Source organism: Pseudopodoces humilis, chromosome 7, assembly GCF_049639895.1.
Source record: "Pseudopodoces humilis isolate 2021_Gansu_Grassland_sample_001 chromosome 7, ASM4963989v1, whole genome shotgun sequence".
Lineage (NCBI taxonomy): Eukaryota > Metazoa > Chordata > Aves > Passeriformes > Paridae > Pseudopodoces > Pseudopodoces humilis.
In genome coordinates this window covers 6,292,122-6,311,095 of record NC_142206.1, presented here as the reverse complement: position 1 = coordinate 6,311,095, position 18,974 = coordinate 6,292,122, and the positions used below count along the sequence as shown (strand labels likewise).

The 18,974-nt window shown below is 38.7% G+C and overlaps 1 protein-coding gene across 1 annotated transcript in view; it reads right to left on the bottom strand.

Moving 5' to 3' along the window:
- The window catches only part of DENND5A (DENN domain containing 5A), a 64,167-nt gene that overhangs the window by 18,328 nt on the left and 26,865 nt on the right, over positions 1 to 18,974 (bottom strand). The window contains exons 5-12 of the mRNA XM_014257901.2: positions 18,560 to 18,747; positions 10,075 to 10,392; positions 8,570 to 8,785; positions 7,474 to 7,708; positions 6,888 to 7,038; positions 6,203 to 6,296; positions 3,104 to 3,235; positions 1,371 to 1,523 (exon numbers count right to left, since the gene is read on the bottom strand). Of these exons, the coding sequence (XP_014113376.1) occupies positions 1,371 to 1,523; positions 3,104 to 3,235; positions 6,203 to 6,296; positions 6,888 to 7,038; positions 7,474 to 7,708; positions 8,570 to 8,785; positions 10,075 to 10,392; positions 18,560 to 18,747 (1,487 nt within the window). The remainder of the gene's footprint in view (positions 1 to 1,370; positions 1,524 to 3,103; positions 3,236 to 6,202; positions 6,297 to 6,887; positions 7,039 to 7,473; positions 7,709 to 8,569; positions 8,786 to 10,074; positions 10,393 to 18,559; positions 18,748 to 18,974) is intronic.

Here is an 18,974-nt window from a genome sequence, read left to right as displayed (position 1 = left end):
TTCAGTCATTAGATCCTACATCACAACTCCCCTGCATTGCTCGGGAGAACGGAAGGCATGGATTCCCTTTGCACGTGGAAAAATCAGTAGGTAGCTAATGTAGGACTACTGGGGTTCATCAGCAGGGAAGAGGTAAAAGCAGGGATTGGTGGAAGGAAAGCCATCCTCATTACTATGGTCAGTTGAGAAAGAAGAGTCTTCCTTGGCTCATTATTGAAAAATAAAATAAAATCAATGTATGAAACAGCAGGCTTTTGCATATTTCATAAAGGCCAGAGCACACAGAGAACTGGTGGTGTTTTTTTTACTTTTTATTTTTTTAAACTCTGGATCATACTATGAGATACACTGCACTTCCTCCATCAGGCCTCTATTCTATTCCACCACTCTATTTATTCCACCATTCAGCACTGTTTGCCAACATCTGCAATCAATCCAAAGCATTAACCTTATGAAGGGTTGGCCGTCTGGTGGTCTGAAAGGCCCAAATCTGGGTTGAAGCAGAGTATACTGATGCTCTGTCTTCTAAGACGAAAGCAGTACAGCTTCTATCCTAAGTGATATACAAGAGGGAAGGGAGAGAATCACATGATAAATCTTCACATAGAAAACTGTTGTATAATTTGAAGGAGAGCAGAGTTAAACACTGGTGTTTGGGTGCTGGGAACAGAGATACTGGATTACAGTTGTCTGGACTATGAACATATATTCCTTCAAAAAAAAGTCAATCTTTTCCACCCTTGCTACTCCTTTGTACAAGGGAGAAGTTGGTAAAGGCCCTCCAAACTCCATGTTGTCCCACAAGGGACTCCAAACAGAAGAGCAAAACAGTTATTAATTTCATACAAAACCCCAACATCTCTAGCTAGTGATCTTGTAACCATAATTTAAGTACCCCTACATCACTCAGAAAGAACCAAAATAGCAAGACTGCTACTTTGAAGCACTAAATTATCCTTCAGGAAAACAATTCCCCCATCCCACTGAGAGCACCTTTAGGATATGCTGCCCGGTAACCTATGCAACTTCATTTACAAAAATATTAAGAACACAGCAATAGGTTTTTTTCACCACCCATTTAAAAAAAACCTACCCAAACCCACCAAACGAAACAAAAAACCCCAGGTTAAATGGAGATTCTTCCAAGAAGTCATCTGTGGAACACATCTACAGGTACACTTGCACATACCCCACAACATGGAGACAGACAAGAGGGTAGGAACTGACATAAAGAGGTCTGGGGGGACACACAAGTATTTTAACACATCTACATATACACTAAAGGTGTCCTCTGAAAGCAGAGAGAGGGAAAGCTTTACAGAACTTCAGGAAAGCGTGCTCTGCAATGTACAGGAATATTTATTCCTCACCTGTTTGACTTGCAGACCATGGCTCCATATTCTTTCTAAGAGGTCACACAGACTGGCTATCAGGGTGTTCTCTTCCACTCCTGTGATATTCACTTCACCATGACCAAGCTCCACAGCTTCTCGACCCATTTTCTCAACCAGCATCCTCTTAGTCTCAAAAAGGACAAGGCAAAAGAGAGGTAAATCTCTCCCAGGAATTTCCAAGGTCACTTTTTAAATGACCAATAAAGCACATGACAACAAAGTTTTGGCAGAAAAACTGGCTGTATATATATATTTCTGGCATTAGTGCAGAACTGTACTTCTTTTATCCCTGGTTTTCAAGGCAGGACAGCACCAATGCTGATCTGTTTTTCTAAGAAAGGGTTTGCAAATGGGTACATCATCCTCCACAGAGTAACCCCAACAAAGGGGAGAGCAGGTCACACATTAACAAGCTGGATGCTCAGCAGCAAGGCCACAAAACACAGATCTTGGGTAGTTTTGAAGCCTGGTGAGTACTGGATGCAGGACACTTTGTCCACCTCCTCCCAGGGGAGGTGAATGCATACAAGTGTTCCCAAGTAGCACGGGTATTGTCACTCCTGGGAGATGCTGTTCTGCCAGAAGGGCATTTGGATTAAACCAAACCCATTCTGGGGTGCACCTCTTGAGCTTCCCCACGAGCTATATTCTCCTAAACTGTACCCAATTTCATACTGGCCAACAAAACTTTCACCAGCTCTGGAGGTAGAGTCTTCCAGTCACAATATATTCATCATACAACCAACTGGAGGAAAAAAATGGTGAGGGAATCAGTTCCACTCATCTCTTAAACATTTTTTTCATTTTTGTTCCTATTCTAGACTCACTTTCAAATGTGGAATACTCCCTTAAGCACTCTGCACAGTCCTGGTGGAGATTAAGAAGTCCAAGTTAGTCCCTAGCTGCTTCTCCCCCTCACTCCCTCTGGCAATTTCTCACTGTCACAGAGACAAGTCTACCTTCAAAACTTTCCACCATCTATTGTGCCTCTATTAAGGGATGGGGAGTATTTGGACAGTTCCATAAAATGAAATCAGAATTAGATGCACATATTAAATATTTTTTATGAAAAGTTAGTTTTATGAAAAGTTGTATATATTAAAAAAAAGTTGTATATAACTACTCATATAGTAGTATAAGTATCATATAACTACTCATGCAGTACCTCCACTGACTTTAGGCAAGAATGTGTCTATTTCATAATTATTCTCTTTGCTGTATTTTTATAAACATTAACATTTACTTCAGATTAACATGTTGTCAAATATATACTGGTGAAGCATGTCTACAAACTAATGCCAGATTTCTTTGTTAAGTGCTTAAAAAATTACACCTCAGAAATGTAATTATGAGAAAAGCTGGTGTATTTTCACCACAAGCCTCTCTTTTGGACTATTCACTCTTGTTGAAATAGTACTGTCTCATTAGTTGTAACTGAAATGTGCTATAATAGTCTTGGGCAGCGGGATGGTAAAGACCCTTCAGAATGTTCAATCTCTATCATAAATCTGCTTGATAAAGTCTCTGCTCCTTGCAGAATTTCTGAACATATTATCTCTTCGTTAATTTCTCACCACCATGCAAAAATCCTTCTAAGGATAAAGCAGAAACAGCTGGCAGAAAAGTGAGGGGGTTCGAACATACTGGATACAAAATGGTCCAGAAAGGATGGATATGAGGGGCAGGAGAGCAGAATTATTCCATCTTACCTTATTTCGGCATTCCTTCAACAAGCCCTCCACAAACTTCCAGTTTGTTTGTGCAATTACTGATGGAGAGAGGTTAGAGAGTTTGGGCTGCCGAATGGTGCTGCCCAGATTCCTGGCTTCTTGGATGTATTTCTGGATTGGGGGAGGAAATGCACAAACACAGACAAAAGTGCAAGTGAGACTACTTGGCTGAGAGAAGAAGGTGAAATTATCTTTATAACCCACACCTCTGGAGTGAGGAGGAAAGGATCACATCCTCTTTAAGAACAGGCCCCTTTTTATATCCAATATTATTTAGGCTGAGAGACTTAGACTCCTATTTCACCAGAGGTCAAATCCCCATTTATATTGTCTATACAGTATCAGAACACAGGCTGATGAATTACAAGAACACAATACAAACTGCCAAGGATATTCAGATGCATAGAGATTCAGTTACTCCCTGCACCACTACTAATTGTCTCCTTATATTTTTCATTCAAATGAAAATTTGCAAAAACTACCCAGACCAAGACTATTCAAGTGCCAGACTGGTCTGCATGGGGGCTGCAAGGAAACTTTGCTCTTTCAGGAAGCAGCTGCAAAATGCAAATGATAGCAACATCTCTCAGCTGTGAACCAGCTGCATTTTTGAGGAAAATTATTTCCTGAACCCACTCTACTCGAAAGAGCTCTTCTGCTCCTATTACTGCCATCAAGGAGCTGCCATTGTTTTCACCCCAGAGACAAAAGTGATATGACAGATATTTTGGAAGCCAGGCGACTACAGGTTGGTTGGGGCACAGCTAACTGAGAATTAGTGATAGAAAGAAAGTCCTTTACAGGAACTGATGGAATATTCAGGATTATATGAAATGAACAGGAAACCTCTCTAGCTTACATTGAAATAATGACTAACTGAAATGTCAGTGAAGAAATCTGTCTAACACAACAGAGGGAAAACCCCACCTTCTCCACTAGCCTTGCACTAAAGAGCTATGATATATACATTTAATTATGCATCTTTATCCAGAACTATGATTACAGTCATATTGTGCATTGGACATACCAGATAATGCTCTGACACAGATTTTATAGAGGGCATGAAGGGCCAATCATGCTGGTCCCAGTCTAAACATAACTGCAACTGAAGCTCTGACATGGAAAAGTCCAGGTGCTGGCAGGATGAGTTGGTAGCAAAAAGCCAAGCAGATGTAAAGTGAAAGAGGTAAGCACATATGAAGTAATAAAAGCGAGCATGCAAAACAGAAAAGGAAAAGAGTGAAGACATAATACAATGCAGAACTTCAAAGCATTCAACATAAAAATAAATTAATAAGTAATGAATCTGAAAGGAAAAAAGAAAAGATGGTGTTAAATCAGTGGATTGGTGTAAAGTCTGCCCTCCACTGGGCACAAATGTTTGCAAGTAAAAAGTCTCAATTACACAGATTTTTGTTGGCTGCCGCGAAGTTTCTATTTGTTTAAAACTCCCAACGCTGCAGTTTGACACCTCCTGCTCAGCCTGACCCCCAGTGTTCATCTCAGAAGAACTCCCTCCCCGCCACTCTCAAATTTACTGTGGAAGTTTGAGGTTCTCCCAGAGAAGGGGTCAGTGTCCAATGACCACTATGTCATCAAGAAGGTACAGCATAAGCCCCTAAAAAACAGCACCATTCCCACTGGCACTTGGTACCCCCAGATGAGCATTTATTTTTATTTAATATTTATTTCTCAGATATTATTTGCCTTTTGAGACAGAATAACTCCTATAGGAAATGAACTTGTGAGGAATCAGTTAAAAACCAAAACAGACACCCCAGAGACCAGAGGTAGATTTTTGCCTTTGTAATTAGCTCAGAAGTTTACATGCTTTAACAGTTGTGTTGTTTAGCACAGTAATGAGGTTAGAAATCATCTACTATTCATTTCTGTTACACCTAAGTAAAAAGCACTTTTGAGTTATCTGAGCATATGGAACATGTCAGAGCCAGAAGCTACTCAAAGAGGTTTTTTATTATGCAGATATTTTTCTGTTACATGGTTATGGATGACAGAGATGACACTATAATTCAACAAAATTTTAACAAACCAGTAAGTAAATTCTGGAAATGAGTGCACTAGGAAGGCAATTAAATCCATCACTACCATAAAAGGACAAACTGAACAAACACACTTGAGTTTTACAATACTATCCTAACAGACACAAGACTACTACTCTTTTAAAATTCAAAATTTAGCTTTTTCTAAGGATATTTAACAAGGCAAGAGAATATTGTGTTTAATGAACAACACACAAACAAAAGCAAAACTCTGGGGTTAGTAAACAAACAAAAACCTCTAATATTTTGACTATTCTTGGAATCACCCATAAATCAACACCTGGTGGTAACAGTTTGAATCAGAAACTATACTGCAATTGGTTCACTCAGAGCTGTCAAAACCACTACAAAGAAAAACTGTGTCAGCTGTAGGAGCAGTGGTGAGAGATGTTTATCAGGTCCGAAGGTGGGTAAATCAGCATCAGACTGTGCTGTATAGAAACAGGCAGACACAAACATGACAGTATGGGTGGGCTTCACATTCTCACCTTAGCAACGAAGTTGTCTTTCACTTTGTCACCTTAAGACATTTATTATGGTCTACAGAAGACACTTAACCACCTCTAGAGAGGGATTAATTTCATTCATCCTAAAATCAGGAGCATTGCCCTTTGGAGTTGGCTATCTTTCCTCCATCAAATACACAAAAGAAGCACAGGGTGACTAAGTTATTAAGAGATGGGAAATAGATGGCTAAAAACTATTAATTCCCCTCTTCCCACTCATCCCCTTTAAAAAAAAAAAAACAGAACAACCTGAAATCATGTGATTATATTTTCACAGAACTCTCCTATATGTGAGGTATCATTTTGTCCTGAGAGGGGGCAAAAATTACATAACTTTCATAATAAGAAAATTAAGTATTTTTGGTCTGCTACTTCATTTGTATTAAATATACTTAAGGGAGAGTAGACATCAACTGCAAGTAACTGTCTAGACATTTCATAAAGGTTGCTGAGCATTTTTCAGGCCATTAGGAAAGAAAAAAATCAGATCTCTAGAGCTGAGCAATTTTCACCTCTCTCTGGTCATTGTCCAGTCGCAGGTGCTCCGTGTGTTGCTTCTGTCTGTCCTTGCGCCTCCACTGAGCAGGAGCGTTCCTCTTTGTCCACCTACACGTGGGGGAATAACATCAGCCAAATGTCAGGAGTCAGGGGAAGGGCAGAGGCAATCAGAGGTTTCCAGCTTATTCTATACTGAACATGCTGACATCAGTTACATCAGCCAAAGCACAGCTGCAAACACACACAAAGAATCCCTGGCATATTGGGCAACCAAAATATTTTAGAATATTAGATCACATACATTTGCTTTGTATTTTTCCTTTTTTTTTTTTTATCCACAATTCCAGGGATAACTTAAGCCTTGCCCCTTAAAAACCCACTTCGAGGTTTTTATAAGAAAATATCCTAAAATATTTGCTACCTCCTACATGAGATTAAATAAGGGGATCTGCTTTTATATTGACAATAATTGTAAGTAACTCAAAGTACACAAACTATCATCTCAAACATAAGAGGAGTTTCTTCAGTAAATTTGCTTCAAGAAGACCAGATTTAAAAAAGGAAAAAAAACCCCCAGACATAGCAAAAGCCCCACCCCACATGATCTGATCTGTTCTCACTTGAAATAACAAACCCCAAATCGATTTTGCTTTCTAAGATCTTGCCAAGATTCAGCACCTGTTGCCTTAGCTTACTCACTTGTTGCTTGCTGGGCCAGTGGATAAAACGTCAGACTGGAGCTTAGGAAAAAATCCAAGCTCGTACTTCCCTTGTCCAATTTTCATGTCCAGCAAGTGTGGGTGAACTGCAGTGTGATCTATTTTTGCCAGCCTTAATTCAATAGATTTCTCTGAAATGGTAAGAAAGTTAATTTTTTTAAGGTGTTTTTATCAGACACGTATCTATAATCACGTATCTTCAATTAAAATCAGATGTCAAATTAAAGAAAGAGATGGGAGTTGCTTACTGATTTCAATAGGGTACAAGAGCATTTCTGACATCAAAGAATGCCACCAAAAGGAGAAAAATATTTATCTTCTTAAGCTCAGACATCTTTCACACACAAAGCATGCAGGAAGACATCTGAGTTCTACTTTACATTAATTTCATCTCACATCTCAACATCACAGAAAACATTTAGTCCCCTGTTTAAGCTTTACATCTTTGCTATTTTGGTCCACTTTTTTTGAGGTTTCAAACCATGAATCATTACCTAATCTAATGTCTACAACAAACAGAACTGACCAATACACTAATTGTCAAGCAGGTGCCTAATGGCCCTTACCAGCCTCATCAATGGTTGTGCACTTTTGATACATAGATGTGCGCAGAGTCGGTGTCCTGACGTTCAGCAGCCTGATTTTATCCACCCTAGAATCAAAAACTCTCAAAACAGGGTCTTTGTCGTCTTCATCGTGGCACATAATCTTATTGTCAATAAAGGATGCAAACATTTGGGTCTCCAGGAATCTTGAGAGGAAAGGCAAGTAAGGTTCAGGCTGGTCGGACAAGAAAGAAGCCTAAGAGACAAGAAGAGATAAAAGTGTTTAGGAGTCTGCAAAGAGAGAGAGACATCCACCAGATGCACAGTTTTTCCGACCAAGGATGTATGAGAGTGCTTTGGTACCACCTAAAGCCTGATTTTATTACACACATCAATTCTATCCTCAAAATGGGATAAAATTTCCTTGATTTAAAAAAAACAAAAATTCAAAATTTTCAAAAAAATTTCCTTAATTTTCTAAAAATTTCAACAGGATCCCAGCAAACAACACCATCAGTACCACAGGTGTGCATATTTGGGACTTCTGGCTTTGCTCACAGCTTTTGAAATCAATGGGAATCTCTTCATACAACTTGGTGGGAATCAGAGGAGTGTCTTAGCAGACAGTGCTGCAACAATCTTCACCCACATGAACTCTCCTGCTGACAAACATCTCTAGCTAAGAAGACAGTCCAAAAACTTGAAGAATTCTGTCTTATGATTCTCTACAAAAGAGTTATGAATCCATTTGGTATATAAGCGTTATTTGGGTTCATGACTTAATTCACTAACATATTTGGAATTCCCCTGGTTAAAAATCACCAGTAATATTTAACCTTAATGTGGGGGGTTAGCCCTAAAGTGAGGCTAAGCTATTTTCTAGAGCAGGCTGCATTTTTCTACAGTATCCTTAAAAGACTATCTTTAGCTCTTGAAGTTTATATTTGTATATATTTTTCCACATATCTGACATATGACTTTTTTTTTGGGAACACTGAAATTTACAGAATTACCATTTAGACAGTACAATTTTCCATTTGATGGCCCAATACACAAAGCCTTAGGTTTGAATACCATTTTACCTCTTACATTGATGCACCTTTTTATTACAACTTACTTTATCAAAGTTTTGCATCTGTTCTCTGTTTGTAAACCAGGATTCCTTGTCCTGACTGGGCTGAATGACAAACACTTCGTAATCTGCAAACATTTGTGTGAAGCGGTTGGCAAAAACTTCCCGAATCTGAATGTTCAGCTGGTAGATCTTGAATTCTTCTTCATCACACTGAATTTTAAGATCTTTTTTGCTACTGGTCTCCTCTCGCACCTCCAGCTGAAAAAGTAAGGGAAAACACAAATATGTCAGGTATTCCAGGCATAAATGATTTTAATCTGTCATTCAGCTGCTACTCCTCAAGTCAACATTTCAATAAAGAAAAATACTGTTTCAACCACTGCAATAAAAGACTAAAATCAAAAAAAACTAGACAGAAACCTTAGAAATTTTTTCATAATAAACCAAAACTTACTTCAGTACTGTTTGCACTGGATATGTTTTAAATCTAAAAAGGGTAAATAACAACATACATGCCCATGTATGCCACAGACTTAATTTACTTTTTTTTACCCTTCAATCACCTGCATAGGCTTTTTAGAGGTTTTTACTACCCTTAAAACTTTGCATATTAGGCAAATCTATACCTAGTGTCAAACAACTCCAGGTTTAGAACTGTTAAACACATGCCAGCCTTCAAATGAAGACAGTGAAAAAGCTGTGCATGTCTAGTAGCCAATTCCCTGTAGCCTAAGCCCTTAGTGTAAATCACAATTCCCCACTACACAGCTCAGAGTAATCTTCAATAAAAGAAAATGCATTTTCAGTTAAGATGTGAGTAAAAATTTATGAAAAAAGCACTAGATTTGAGATATTCAGTTCATAGGGGGAAAAGAATCACCAACAGTGATAGTCTTCATTCCACAAAAGCTAAAACAACTCCCAGTGGTCTTTCAGGTAGTATATTTTATGCACAAAGGGCAACAATTTATTTTTTGTTTCACAATTCTAATCACTCAAAAACTCCAATCAGGATCGTCACAAGCTGTACGTGTCCACTTGCTGGGAATCAGATACTCCTGAACTCTACAACATTAACCAGAAGAGAGCATCACAGTAACCTTATGGCAAATATATTACAGAGAAGCAAAATTATAGATATATTCTACATAAAATGAAAAAGATATCTATAGAAACCAAGACTGGATGCAAACTTCAGGATTATCTAGATGTCAATTTTAGCCACTTAGCTCATTAAAAAGTGGTGCCAATTTAGAATAAATCTTAAAATCAAGAATAAACAAGGCAAAGGGCCATTTTTAAACACATTATCTTGGTAAAAAAAACACTTGGTGGATAGCAAAGTTTTTCCCAGATGCTGCAGGGTTAAATCCCATTCCCTCTCTCCCTTAAGCTTGTCCTTGTCTCTACAGGTGTTCACAGGGTTTGAGAACATGCTGACAGAAAGTTCCTTCTAGTGAAGACAGACATACAGCATCTCTGGACCATGACTTCAGACCATCTGCCACTGCAGGACCAAAGAGAGTGCAGCTCATTTCATATCTTACCTTTTCTAGACTCACACCTGTTCTTTTAACAAGTGCTTGGAGTCTTGCAATAGTCTCATTTTCCTTTAGCAGCTCATAGGAATTCAGAGGTGATCCTGCTATGTTCCCATTTCTTTTATCAGAAACCAGGTCACATGCTCTGAGGCTTTTCATCTTGGAGGCACTTTCACTGCAGTGCAGGTTTCCCTCAGGTGGAATTCCAAAAGCCATCAGTATCTCTGAAATTTCCTGAATGAACTCAAGTTTATTTGGAAACTGGGGTAGGTCTTCTGGCAGCTCGATGAAATGGTTGTCTACATCCACAAAGCACAGGTTAGCCTGGGATTTAATTTAGAACAGGACACCATTACAACATCACTAAGCAAATTATTAATCTTTGGGATTTGTGCTTATTTAAAGATTCAAATACATTTGCTTTTGTTTGGTTATTTTATAAAACGGTTGCCCCAACCATTACTGAACTGATTGGTTGGCTCTGAAGAATGTAACACAAGACATATTTCCAGATCTTTTAAGAAGGTAACTGAGAGAGAAGCCTAATTTTACAGACATTTATGTACAAAATAGATTATAACATAAATTTGGATTTGTGATTTTTTTCATACATGTACAGCTAAATTTTAACTACAGGATACATACAATTCCATTTTATACGTGTTTATATGTAAGCAGGTAACTGCCTGTTGTTCAGATTATCAGTGCATTTCTCTAAAGGATTTAGCAAATCTCTGTCTAAAAGGTGTGCTGATACTGCAGAAGTGCAATGAAATTATCTTCTCTTTTTTTGTAAGCAACAAAAGGCAATTGCCTGACAACTAAGGCAATTCTTTGAATGAGCAAGTTTATTTCCAAATAAATGAAAATGAAATGAACTAGTTCCCATTGTGTTTTTCTGTTCCAATCTCCAACTCATTTACCACCAAAAAAGACCAAAGAGGGTGAGGAAGAAAAGAAACACCACCTATGCGGCTTCCACAGCAAGATCAAAAGAAGTTCTGCATCTTTCAAGGTTTACCTCACTCTTTATTTGGCAAGGAGGAAGGTCCCCCTTTTGGCTTCTGCATTGCAAAATCAAATGGTTTCAAGACATTATATAACTACACACATCACAGCAAGAACCCCAGTCATGTGTGAAATCTGCCTGGGAAGTTAAGAACAGAGAAGTAACTTTGCTCTTCTGTAGAAGCATTTTAGTTTCTCTTCACTGCAGAACTAACATGGACTGTCACTATTCTGTTTAACCTTCACTATACAAAATCCTTTCACTCAGATTATGGGGTACTTCCAACCTAACTGCTCTGCATTATTCTAGGAGCCACACCCAAATTCAGGCCTCACTACAACTTGGCAGCAAAAACACTTTTCAGGTCTCTGAGAATTGACATATCTCCAGTTATTTCCTATGATTCAGTAAGTGCAGAAGGATGGAAGCACCACCACAACTGAATTGGAAAGAAATAGTTAGAAGATATCAACCTCACATGGAATGAATGTTGAATGATCCCAGAAATCAGATCCACAAGTTGTGGTAGGAATTTGCTGTGGGACTGACCATAGTAGACTAAAATAAGCTGGGCCTGATAAGAGCTGATCCTTTAAGTAAACTGTTATGAAAATATACATTTAGTATTTGTGACAGTTTTCTGTAGAACAGAGCTGGGTGTCAACTCTCCTATAAACACAAATATCTTACTGAGTTTCAACATTTAAACTGAAAAAAGAATTCTTAAAGCACAACTCCACTGGACATACTTCACTAGCTTGCACAGAACTAGTCCAATTCATGTCCTGCTACAATATTACCCATAGTTAAAAAGGTAAACATAATTCCAGTTCTCTATTTCCTAATGTTCTAATATTTTAATATGGAGATTGATTTATTATGCTCAAAGGAATGCATATAAAACAGTTTAATATCTCTTGTATAGATTCTTTACTGGAAATTAAATCACAAATTGAATTAGGTGTTGCAAAAGAATCCAAGGTCAATAAAGACAATTAACACATTGATTCTCAAACAGCTTATAGAGCACTTTAGAAAAAGTTCTTTTTATGCAGGGCAGGTGTGATTGCTGAAATTTCCCTAGTATCAGCACTGCTCCAAGGCAGCATCTGAAGCACCTGAATTCAGGAGCTTCAAGGCCCCCATATGCCCATGGTTCCTTGAGGATCAGAAGTCAAGTCAGCTGGTATTTGTCAGAAACACTGTAAGCACTTCAAGACAGGAGAGAAACAAAGCTTTGAAACCAAGCACAATGCCTACCAATCAGTGCTGAGGGAGAAACAAAAAGCATTGAATTTGCCTCAAGCAGTCTGCAAAATGGCGAGACAGCCTCAATAAGAAACTCTTCAAACAGTTGAATTGTATTACTTCCTTTTACAACTTTCTTTAATTGATGTCATTTAACTTTGCTTCCTTTTTGGATCAGATTCTGCAGAAAACATCACTCTTGGTCAATAAGCTTGGTTGTACCCACAAAGCACTTGGCCAGAAAGAAATCAAACATTAACCTTAGCAATGCAGAAATTCTAATCTTCACACTGAAATTAAACTCTTTGCCAGTGGAAGAAAAAGCCAAATTCAATGCTTGCTAGAATTGTTTACAAATATCTGGGCTAACACCTGCTTAATTCTTTCAAAATGTGATTTTCCCTTCTGCAGGGTTCCTCTCTAAGAGCAATACACACAGTTTAAACACTCTGAGCTCCTGATAGTGATTGCTTATTGTGCAACTTGTAATTACATTTTCCAGAAATTGGCCTACATGGTAACATTTTTTAAAAGTCAGTGTGCAGCAATACCCTAAGCAGAGTATAAAGAATATTTTCAGGGACACTGTAGTTATCCAGTGCCTGGTTAATAAGACATAAGATAAGCAAAGATTTTTTAGGTGACTTTAGCCTCTCTGAACTCAGGGAATATGAGGTCATCCTCAAGAACTGCATAAACACTTTCCTTCTCCTCAGGGAACAGAAATGGCAAAAACACCTCAATGCACAAGCCCTTCCAGAGGTACCAAAGCAGTATTCTTCTGTAAAAATGAAATTTGAAGTAAATCAGCGACAGATACCAGAGCAGTAAATATCACTATGCTGCTACACTAATAGATCCAACAGAACAGAACACCAGTGAGGATAGAGGCATCCCTTCCTTAAAAACTAAGAAAAACTACAAGGCATTCTTTATTTGCAAAATCATGGTCATCCAAAGCATTTTGTATGCTAGGAACTGGACAAGTACACAAAGCAGAAAAATAAAGGAGTTCTTTGGCCACAAGGGTTTAGTTCTTTTGCCTCTGAAGGCAGCACAGTTGAGTGGGCTGTGAACAGCTGACAGCTCTCTATGTGGATACACTGTTAATTATTTTATGCACAGAAAACTAAAATGAAATAAAGACAAGATACTTGGCAATATTTGTAAGCAGAGATATAATGGAAAGACCATCATTAAGTTAGTTATTTGGTATTTCAGGTCTCTAGAACAGTCATATTTTTTTATTTGTTGCTCACATATCCCTTTTCAGATCAAAAGAAAACCCCAAAACAGTTACACACCACTTCAATAGCAAGACTCACAAGAGAGGACACATTACATCATCTATAATAAAAGGTTCCCCTGAGACACTAAGGAACAAGGATATCACATCCTAATTTAAAAACCTGTCCTTCCCATAAACTTTTATCACTCTAGGTAACAGGGGGCCAAGTAAAAGTCTTACAAACCTTAGAAATGTGAATCAAAGCAAATCAGTGTTTGTGTATCTGGTGCCAGTGCCTGTTCCCCTGAAGCCAATGGCACCACTTTCCATGGGCTTAGTGGGGTCTGGATTACAAGCATCTATTCCAAAACCAAAAGACAATTGCAATTCTTTAGTTTGACCCCAAGTACAATAAGGGCCAAAGCGCCACACAGATCTAGCAGGGCCTGCATTCAACTCATATCCTTCCTTTCTGCTCTGTTCAGAAACACAGAAGGAAATTCTTTAGGTTCTGCTTGAATACAGCACTCAAAGACTAAACCCCATTCATCTACAGCCTGTATCACCTTGGTGCATTTGGCCCCAGCTTTGCAAATAACCCCCCACTTCACACAACACAGAGAGTGTGGATGTGCAACTTTACACACACACGGCTGACTTGTGGCAAGTGTGTCTACAGTGCTTCTGAACTCTGATGGATGCTCCTGTGCCACTCCTCTAAGCAAATGGGGACCTTCTGCATTTATTTCAGCACTGCTGTCCTTCATGCCAACCCAGAATTTGGGACTGAGAACAGCTTACACATCAAAGCCATTGCAGCCTTCAAGAAACTCCTCATGTGGCTGTTCACACTGGAGTACAAGAAAATATAAAACTGAGGTTTGTCAATAAATTTGCAGTATTATCAAGGCTCAAACCTTGATGATGTCAACAGATAGCCTGAGAATGCATACAAAGCAGTGATTATCTTTAAATAATTATCTTGGTCTAATACGTTAATATTAAAAGGAAAAAAGGCTTTTCAGAAGATCTTTCTTATCTTCTGAAACAACATACAAAAATAAAAACTCACAGGATTTCTTCAGGTTTAGCACTGAATCACACCCTTTTAGTGGTTGAAATAAAACACTAAGAATATAAATAATCTTCTTATACTAGTAGAGAAAATGCATTTTAGGTTTTAAAGTCTTTTAACTTCTCTAACATGAAAAGTTATTGCCCAAGACCCTTGGGACCACTTCAATAAAAACAGTCTTTTTAATGAGATACTACTTTGTTTCATTTCACCAGTGCTGGAAACTCAGCATTGCTTATTTCCACTGAAAATAATTTCAATTTCCACCATTCTCCTAAATTAGAGCGGCGAGATTTACATGCAAATCCTGCTGCATGAAATGGTCTGGATTAACTTGCTTGTTAAAAATGTATTTCTGTAACACTGCAGACGTTTCTTTAGAAGGAAATACAAAGACACATCAAAAAACTCCACCTTACTTTAGCACTTGCTAGATTTGTGATCTGCAAGTAAGCTGCTAAAACCACTTTTATTGATCAGTTTTACTGATAAACAAAGCACGCTTTTGCCAGCAACACCTGAAACAGCCACATGTTCTTCCCTTCCCCTTTGACATCTGCAGCACCTTATTCTAGCACAGCTTCTCCCATGCCCTCCCCTTCTCTTCTGGGTTCCTCAGAAGCCCCTGATGCAGCTGCCAGGGAAACCACAAGGATGCTCACACACACACAGAGCCCTCAGAAAAGCAGCAGCACCTGTGAGAACGAGAACTCTGCTGCTGACGTGCACGAGAAACTCAACTCCACACTAAACCTCAGCATTTCCCAGTTTTGCTGGGCTTCAGAGTCAGGTCTGCAGGTCACTGGTGGTCTTCAATGAATTCTCCATCAGGGACTGTTCTGAGGTACCCAAGGGATAAACTGAAATTTAATTTTGCACTAACACAACTTTTTTATTGAAGATTTAAATCATCATCTGCCACAAGCGTTAACTTCTAGAATACAGCTGGATTTCCATGCTCGTATGGTAAAGCATCCTCTGGAAACACCAGATGTGACCCAAATATGGGAGGCTGCCAGCAGAACAAGCCTTATGGCATCTGTGTGCAAGACTTATACCAAACCAAACCTAACTGAGATGGGACAGACAGTATTCTCACATTATCAGCCTAGAAGTATTCACTTAAAACACTTTGAGCAAGAAAAATTAGTCTTTTTAAAACTTCATTATAAAACCACAATGAAGAAGTCTACAGTGAAACTGAGGTATCCATGCTGTGCTAGACAGCAATATTATTTTCTTCCACAATGCCCTTCAATTGAGTAGCAATAACTAGATTTTCTCTCAAAGCTCACCTCTTTGGCCCCTGCCTAAATCAGATATTGCTTTCTTTAACAGCAGCTGTCCCACACATCCACGTAAATAGATTAGCAACAGAGATACAGCTTAGGCAGTTTCAAGACAAAGAAAAAATATTTTTTGCAGAACTCAGAATAAATTACAACACAACAGCTCTTTGTATACCCTTTGTGATAACTGAGGAAAATTCTGGTATCAGGAGCTCAGAGGAGTTCCTCATATAACCCTGATGAGTTCATAAACATTGATATGCATTCCAAACTTCAGATATAAACAATGTTAAATATTAATAGCCCCTCTGATACTGACGATAAATTTGTCTTTATTGAAGTACAAATAATGGAATCCATATGCCCTCTTTTACAACAACACATTATTCATGTTCCTTGGCAGTTTGTGTTTGCTGTTCCATGGGGGCTTGTTTGGGTTTCTTTTTTGGTTGGCTGGGGTTTTTTAAACCAAGTCTCTACAACAGAAACCTCAATAACAGTGAGCTCCTGTTCTTCCTAGTCTACTTAACCCCTTGAATAAACAAATCTATTGATACAGGATAACTTTTTAGTTATTTACTAAAAGAATGAAGTCTCCGGCCCATTTCTATGCCACAGCTACATCTCCAGCCTGCAATGCAAAGGACTTCAACAGCTCACAAGAAACTTTACCCAGCAGTGACTACCAAGGGGATTTCTCACACTAGGTCAAACTCATGGTGTACAAATAAGAGCTCACTCTTCAAATAAGAACAAGAAAAGCTGAAACATTAGAAGGAAAAGGAAGTCTTGCAGCAAATTCCACCACATGGGCATGTTGCTGCTGCTTTCTGTCTTGTCTGTCCTCCCTTCCCAGACAATTCTCATCTCTGTAAGATACTATCAAAAATCTACTCCTCCACCTCCACATAAGAGGCTACCTGTAAAACAAAATGTAAATTGAGGTGTCAGATTACTTTTTAATAGTACTCGGATTTCATTTCAAATGCCTAAAAATAGATCAACTGCCTTATTTTAAACCTCCAAAATAACCTGATAAATCTCTTCCAAAAATAATTTACCTTTTAAGTAACTGAAATGTCTATTTGAAATTAAAATACGTTCATTTAGTTGGAAGCATTACAGAGATTTTAAAATGAGGAATTTCTTTACAGAAGGGGGACAGTGTTTTAGAGGCTTGTGATAACAGTGACAACACCCATGGTGCATATTAACATGCATATCCACACATGCATTTTTTTTCATCAGCTATTCTCTCTCAAAAGTGTACTAACCATATTAATTAGGCCTGTCAGTACAGCCAAAATTCTGAAAAAATAGTAAACCAAAGCAATAGACTGTTGTTTTCATGGCAAGAACATACAATACTCTATTATTAATTATGCCAGTGGAAAATAAAAAAAAAAGAGAGTGAGACAAGAAAAAAAAATCAAGAGATTAAACACTTTAGTTTTCATAGAAAAAAAATAGTTTGGGAAAAAAAAAAAAAGTTTTACTTTGAACTTGCCAGGAAAAACAAATGAAAACTACCAGCATATGGATTTGAGAAAAAGAGCAATGTTGGCATGGAGACCAGACTGGAGGTTCACAAAAATATCTTGTCTTTAATTTCACACAGCTTTTTTAAAAAGGAAGGGTTTTTTGTGTCAAGCTATGCTGCAGCACTGCCTGATAATGAAAACAAAAACCACCGCCACAAAACCCTGTGCCTGCCACACTTCTGCTTTCCCAGAAATGCAAATGGTAATAGAAGAAAACCCACAGTCAGAGAAAAAGGCAGAGAATCCTATCAGGGCCTGTAAGTAGGGTGTTTCCCATTATTTACACAGTTCCTCCTCTGAAAAGTTACACCTATGAGTAAGCAAGGGCCAGACACTTCCTCTGCTGCCTTAGTCCTCACAGCCAGCTCTTCAACTCCTGGCACATGGCTACAGGGAGTGTTTGTGAAGTGAACAGGGGGATAAAATAAGGACAACCTCTAAGCAGTCTGAAGGTAGTCCCAGCCCCATGGATGAGCTGCAGAACCTTTACAGACCTTTTCTTTCTCCTTTACACAGGGGCTGCTGTTCCCAGGGCTCCTCAGCACTACCCCAACAAGCCGAAGTTTGCTCAAGTACATGCTGACATCTTGCTGCAGACTGAAGCAGGCATTCTAGGAGAAAATCTGGAATGGTTTTGCAGTCACCTGGCAGGCTGGGTCCATGCGAGCCAAGAGAGAAATCCAGGGCAGGAAAACCCAGCCTAAGCCCACACAGCCAGGAACCAGCAGTGCTGAGCTCTGCTCTCTCACCACTACAGCCTTTTGGCCAGCGTGGGGGAATTCACACTGCACTTCCTTGTGCTTTCTAGCATTGCAAGGCTGATTTTTTTCCAGCACAAAAATGTTCTTTCTGTAACCCAAATACATCAGCTCTTGCAAAATTACAGTTCAATTCTATGAGAGCATACAATTTCAAAAGCAAGGTTTTATCTATTTCATCAGATTTTCGTCAGCATCTCCAAGAAACAAAGAACTATCCCAAATCAGAGCTAGCAAGAACTTGACAATGGCTGTTACAGTTAGCACTCATGTTTTGGATCATTTCTCACTTCCCTCAATAGTCATGGACAATATTTAATCAATCAAGACAGGCTCCTCTCACCTCTTGAGGAAGTTCCAGCTTAGACCTATCATCCAGTCCATTAGAGTGCAAGCCCATGAGGTAAGGGACAGGAGCATCTAGAAAATGAAGGAGGGATGCTGGAAGGATAGGAACATACACATGTTGCCACTGAAATGGAAACATTAGTGCTGTGATGGTCTCTGCCACTGTCATCAGCCTCTGATAATCTGAAAAAGATCAAGAAAATTATTTTTTTTCACAAATACTTTTAAGTAAATAAATTTTAATTAAAGAAATGAGAAATTGCTTGAAAACAGAAACCACAAAACCCAGTACTAGCTGAGTGGCATCATAATGAAAACCCAGACCTGCACACCCAGCACATTTTGCTGAAAAAACAAAGAGAGCTCAACCCAAAGTAGGTCATTCTACAAGTCATATGGAAATGAGCAAA